This window comes from Rhinoraja longicauda, chromosome 7 (assembly GCF_053455715.1).
Source record: "Rhinoraja longicauda isolate Sanriku21f chromosome 7, sRhiLon1.1, whole genome shotgun sequence".
Classification (NCBI taxonomy): domain Eukaryota; kingdom Metazoa; phylum Chordata; class Chondrichthyes; order Rajiformes; family Arhynchobatidae; genus Rhinoraja; species Rhinoraja longicauda.
In genome coordinates, this window is record NC_135959.1 from 44,681,059 (window position 1) to 44,687,927 (window position 6,869).

Below are 6,869 nucleotides of genomic sequence, written 5' to 3' on the forward strand. Positions count from 1 at the left end.
TTTAAGATGTAGAAAATTATACACAAAAAATTAGGTCCCTCTATATTGGACTGAAAGGGATACTTTTACATTAAGCCCAATACAAGAATGCTGAGAGGACATACATTAGAAAATTAGGTTATTGGTTCACTAATAGGATTGAAAATGTTGGGACTGTGAAAATTAGCAAAGGTTTCCTCAATCGATGTAATTATTGACAATACTACATCTATGTGAAAATCTAGAATGCTGGAGTAACTCAACGGGTCAGGCAGCATCTTTGGAGGACATGGATAGGTGTTGTTTCGTGTTGAGACCCTTCTTCAGTAAACCAGTATCTTCAGTTCCTTGTTATGGGGATCATTTGATCATGAGTCAGACTATATCTGAAATTATTGACATATTTGGTAAAGTTAGGTGTTCAAATAATACTTGAGGTCAAGTGAAGTTTTTGCTGCGTGGAAAAGCAATGCAGATCTTATAACTATTGAGTGCTGCAACTTAAGCAGGTAGAAACAGACTACTTGATGTGGATTGGGTGCAGACTTTATTGCTGACTGTGCTTTATTCAGATGATAAATTATGTTAGATTACCTCATCCAATTCCCTGTTGGAGAGGACAAACAGTTCTTACTTCTCAGGTCTGTCAAACTGGTGCTAAACAAAGATCAGCTTCAATGATTGGGGGTTTATAGATTAACAAAGGTCAAAATACCTTGAAAACGTAGGACATGAGGCAAAAGGCAGAATTACTGATTGCAGACAACATAATTTGGAAGAGGCAAAAGACAGAAGGGAACAACAAACTCTGAGAGGAGGCATTCAGACTGGTAGAGTGTTGGGCAGATGCATTATAATATAGAAAACAAGAGTGAGGCATCAAATGTTGGTTGGGGAAAATAACACAGGCTAAATGGTACAATTTGCAAAGATGGAGAGATCTGGCAATGCTTGTGTGAATAAAACCAGAATGTGGCAGCATGTTAATTTTGTAGAGAAACTGGAAACACAGTACAAAAGCCAGGAGGTATCTTAAACTTAATGAATACTTCTTTGGCCCTAGCTGGAGCAGTGCATCCATCTTTGGCATTATGGTTTAGAAAGGACATTAAGGCTTTGGAGAATTGGTGGAGGAAATTAAATAGTAGAAACAAGGAACTGCAAATGCTCATTTACAAAAATAGACACAACGTGCTGGAGAATTTCAGCAGGTCAGGTAGCATCTCTAGAGAACTTGGATGGTGACATTTTGGGTCAGGACCCTTTTTCAGACTATAGTTGGGGGGGGTGGATAAAGAAAACTGGGAGAGAGGTGGGGGCAGGACAAAGCTTGGCAGCTAATAAATAGGTGGATAGAGGTTAGGGGTATTTTTGATCGACTGATGACGGACAAAGGGCAGACATGAAAAAACAGAAGGTGTGAGACAAAAGGATTGTGAAGCTAGAGGAAGGAATGTAGGTGGAAGGGGGTGGAAGGGGAGGGGCATGAGACATTTAATACATTGACTACAGAATGTAATTGTGGGTCAAAATCTAAAATCTAAGGTTCTATCGTACCTAAAATTGGAGCAGAATTCATTGTAATACAAGTACACAAATTCATGCTTAATTGTCAGCTAAAACGAATGTTACCTTCCACATCTTTCTCTCCAAATTCCATAGGTATATTTGTAAGAATGTATTGAACCTAGAAAATAGAAAAAGATGATAGATCTGTCCACAGTCATATTTTAATGAATTTCCTGGCTTACAATTACCTTAGCTCACCTTCCCATTATCATTCTATATACCACAAATATTAAACAGAATCAATGCTCCATATCATGTATCATACACTATCCAAAACTGTTAAACATCAGTCAGAGTACTGTGATTCGAATTGTGATCTCAGGCCTATTTAGATTTAAGAGTACAAAATTGCACATAGAACAGTACAGCACAGGAACAGGCCATTCGGCCCACAATGTCAATGCGGGACATAATGTCAAGATAAATTAATCTCATCTACCTACCCCTCATATCCCACATGATTCATATCCCTCCATTTGCCTATCCGTGTACCTATCTTAAAGCCTCTAAAATACCACTATTGTATCTGCCTCCACCACTACCCCGGCAGTATGTTCCAGACACAATAGACAATAGGTCTAGCACCGCCATTCAATGTGATCATGGCTGATCATTCTCAATCAGTACCCCGTTCCTGCCTTCTCCTGACTCCGCTATCCAGGGGGTCTCCTGACCCTCTGACTCCGCTATCCTTAAGAGCTCTATCCAGCTCTCTCTTGAATGCATTCAGAGAATTGGCCTGCACTGCTTTCTGAGGCAGAATTCCACAGATTCACAACTCTCTGACTGAAAAAGTTTTTCCTCATCTCAGTTCTAAATGGCCTACCCCTTATTCTTAAACTGTGGCCCCTTGTTCTGGACTCCCCCAACATTGGGAACATGTTTCCTGCCTCTAACATGTCCAACCCCCTAATAATCTTATACGTTTCGATAAGATCTCCTCTCATCCTTCAACATACGATAGTCCCGTCATTCCAGGAATTAACCTAGTAAACCTACGCTGCACGCCCTCAATAGCACCCACCACTCTCTGTGTAAAACAAATTATCCCGCACCCCTCCTTTAAACCTTGCCCTCTCACCTTAAAGCTATGCCCACTGTTTTCAACCTGGGAAAATGATTCACTTAGAGAGAGCTATGGAAAGGCTAAAATGATGTACTAATTCAGTTATGCAATACAGTTTTTCCTCTAATTTCTTTACAGCAAATCAGTAAAAGACCCATCACAGTCATACAGCATGGAAACAGGCCCTGCGGACCAACTCCATCATGCCGACCAAGATACTCCATCTACGCTAGTCCCATTTGCGTGCATTTGGACCATATTCCTCTAAACCTTTCGTATCCACGTACCTGTCCCAGTGTCTTTTAAATGCTGTTATAGTACATCGTCGGTGTGAGAAAGTTGCCCCTCAGGTGAATATTAATTCTCTCCCCTATGTCCTCTGTGTCTTGATTCCTATACTCTAGATAAAAGTGTGCATTCACCCTATCTACTCCCTTCATGGTTTTATACAAATAGTCAGCTTAAAAAATTGTTGGACTTCTTGTGCTTTGATTTAAAAAAAACAGATTGGTATTCTTTAGGACAACAATAATGCTAAAGCTGCAGGTAAAATAACACAGGACTGCAGAGCCAACTTTTAATGTCTGGGGATTACAAACTGCCTACCAAGTCAGGTTAATGTCATAGCTGAACTCCACTGGGGATACACAAGTACATCTGTGACTGCTTCATATTAGAACTGTTTCAGTAAGGCACTGAGACTAAGAATGTGACACTGATCAGAAAAATGCTTAGACTCACAGTCATAAAGCAGAGACAGGCCCTTCGGCCCAACTTGCCCAAGCCGACCAAGGTGCCCCATCATGGCTAGTCACTCCTGCCTGTGTTTGGTCCATATCCCTCTAAACTTTTCCTATCCATATACCTGTCCAAATGTCTTTTAAATGTTGTTATAATACCTGCACCAACTACCTCCGCAGACAGCTCGTTCCATATACCCACCTCTCTCTGCCTGAAAAAGCTGCCCCTCAGATTTCTATTGAATCTTTCCCCTCTCACCTTAAATTTATGTTCTCTGGTTCTTGAATCCCCTACTCTGGGTAAAAGATTGTGCATTCACTCCCATCTATTTTCCTCATGATCTTATACGCCTCTATAAGATCACCTCTCATCCTCCTGCACTCCAAGGAATAAAGTCCTAGCCTGCGTAACCTCGCCCTGTAGCTCAGACCCTCACGTCCTGGCAACTTCAGAAACTGAGATTGGTTTTGCAGATGAGATTAGTTTATTTGCAGATGAGATGTGTTTAGTTTGACATCAGATACAGCACAGACACTGTGGGCTGACTAACCTGTTCCTGCTATTTACTTCTCCATGTTCTATGTGGTAAGATAATGGAGAGATAACAAGAATACCTCCCGCTCTAAGAAAATATCACAACAAATTGATCCATTTACAATCAGAGATCTCATTGCAGGGCGAAAAAATGTTTCCTCATTTTCAATTCCTTTGAACAGATGTCTTTTCTCATGTTCATAGTGCGCACTGACAGAGTTTATGACAGTTTCCGTTGAAAAATAGGCCATTAATTTCTGAAAGCATCCCATCATTTCCAATTTGACAACCTTGAATAGAATGAGAAGAAACACATTAGTAAATATAATCTTTTCCAAATTGTCGATCATGCCTATTTGCAATTCACATTCATTTCTTAAGGACCCGAAAAAGATGAACCTCACTACCTTCAGTGAACAATTTTTGAACACAAACTTTTAAACTTTCTCTGACTCTTGCAGGCGCACATTAACCTAAAGGTTCTTCAATGACAGTAACTCAGCAGGTCAGTCAGCATCTCTGGAGAACATGCATAGGTGATTTTTCGGATCAGGTCCCAACTATCACTATCCTTGTGCTCCGGAGATGCTGCCTGACCCACTGAATTACTCCAGCACTTGGCGCCTTATTTTGTTAACCAGCATCTGCAGTTCCTTGTTTATTCAATGACAGTCATGTATATGACTCCAAGAAAGTCATCCTTATGCTGATGGCTGTATGAATCAAAGATAAGTACACAATTATGTCCATGTAAACCCACCAGTTTCGGTGTAAACTGCCCTAATACGCAGGGAGACATAAAATGCTGGAGTAACTCAGCAGGACAGGCAGCATCTCTGGAGAGAAGGAATGGGTGACGTTTCGGGTCGAGACCCTTCTTCAGACGCTTCTAATATGCAGCATGTTTTCACTTTGTTATCAAGTCACTGTCAAGTCAAGTCAAGTCAATTTTATTTGTATAGCACATTTAAAAACAACCCACGTTGACCAAAGTGCTGCACATCTGATTAGGGAAAAAAAGAAACATACATTGGTGCGACTGGGGTTCAAACATCTTCCCTTCTTCAAAAAATGGGTGCCTGTATTTTAGATTGGTATATCTTTATTATTCCTGTGGAAACCTTGTCAGTTAATTTGTCAGAAGGCACACAAGCTAAAAGCGTAATCATGTTTAATAATAGTGACCAAAAAAAATTCAGTTTGATGACCTATTGACCCCTCTCAACAAGGCTGATGAAAAGCCTTCAATCTGAAACTTTGTTTCTCTCTCAGATGTTGCCAGATCTCAAGTGTGTTTCCAGCATCTCCTCCATTTATTTTCAAGTGTGCAAAATATTGTTTTGCTGCATTCCTTGCACTGAACAACAAAAAGACAAACCATAAATATTTACATTAAAGCAGTCTTTTTATTTGCAAATTTTAAAATCGCCAGCTTGTTGCAAATTGTTCAATAAGATTCCCTCAACATCAAGATAATTTAAAATACGTATTGAGATAATTAATAAATGATGAAAGATTCATACTTATTTAAACAATGGAAAGATAATAAATATTAGGTATATAGAGAGGTTGGACAAATTTGTATTGTTTTCTCTGGAACCGGAGGCCGAGGGGAGATCTGATAGAAGTATAGAAAATTGTGAGAGGCACAGATAGGGTGGATATGTCAGGACTACAGGGCATAGCTTTAAGGTGAGAGAGGCAAAGTTTAAAGATGTGTGGGGCATGTTTTTTTACACAGAAAGTAGAGTGTACCTGGAACACGCTATCAGGGGTGCTGGAGGAGGCAGGTACAGGAGTGGCATTTAGGAGGGTTTTATTGATAAGCAGGGAATATTGATATGCAGGGAATGGAGGGGTATGAGTCACATGAAAGCAGAGGAGATGAGTTTAACTTGGCATCACGTTTGGCACTGACATTTTGGACAGTAGGATTGGTTCCTATTATGTACTGTTCCATGTTCTATAATAGAAACAGGAGGCACAGTGGTAGATTCGCTGCCTCATCACACCAGAGACTCAGGTTCAATTCTGACCTTGGGTGCTGCCTGTGTGGAGTTTGCGTTCTTCCTGTGACCACGTGGGTTTTTTTTGTCAACCAGCATCAGCAGTTCCTTAATTCTAACTTCCATGCTGTATCTCTAAACCAAACTCTAGCCCATTCCAGATGTTTTAGCAGCCAAGAAATCTGTGGTCCAATTTCACCCCATTTCCCATTCTTGTTAAATTGCTCTTCATAGGTAGGGAGTGGATGAGAAAATGGAATAACATAGAACTGGTGTGAACAGGTGATCGATGGTCGGCATGGACTCGGTAGGCTGGAAGGCCTGTTTCCATTCTGCATCTCTGAACTAAACTAAATAGAAAATAATACCAAGGAACTGCAGAAGCTGGTTTACACCAAAGATAGACACAAGTGCTGGAATAACTCAATGGGTCAGGCAGTATTTCTGGAGAAAATGGATAGGTGACGTTTTGGGTCGGAACCCTTATGAACTTCTGGGACAGGTTGAAGATGTGTCCTGACATGAAATATCACCTACCCATTTATCCAGAGACGCTGCCTGACCTGCTGAGTTACTCCAGCGCTTTGTGTGGGGTTTTTTGTCAACCAGCCTCAGCAGTCCCTTAATTGTAACTTCCATGCTGTATCTCTAAACCAAACTCCAGGTTTTTGCAGCCAGGGATTGAGATTGCCTACCTCAGTCAAAGGCATCTTCAGTTTCATCCTCTCGGCTGTCAGGCTCAACAGTTCAAAGGGAGCGTAGATTTTAACGACCCTGTACTTGTCGTTGGGCCGCGTCTCGCCGGTCATCACTCCCGCAGCCCATTTCTCACCGGTGATGTTGTGGTCCAAGTGGAGGCCGAGCTTCTCCACCTCCCTCAGGAACTTCATCCTCTGCTCCGCGTACAGGTCGACGCCGCGCAGCTCCCGTTCGTAAACCAATACATAATCGATCATGGGGATCGCGTCCGTCAT

The 6,869-nt window shown here is 41.3% G+C and overlaps 1 protein-coding gene across 1 annotated transcript in view; it reads right to left on the bottom strand.

Moving 5' to 3' along the window:
* The window catches only part of LOC144595625 (anoctamin-7-like), a 38,741-nt gene extending 31,872 nt beyond the window's left edge, over positions 1-6,869 (bottom strand). The window contains exons 1-3 of the mRNA XM_078403206.1: positions 6,591-6,869; positions 4,012-4,179; positions 1,612-1,666 (exon numbers count right to left, since the gene is read on the bottom strand). Of these exons, the coding sequence (XP_078259332.1) occupies positions 1,612-1,666; positions 4,012-4,179; positions 6,591-6,869 (502 nt within the window). The remainder of the gene's footprint in view (positions 1-1,611; positions 1,667-4,011; positions 4,180-6,590) is intronic.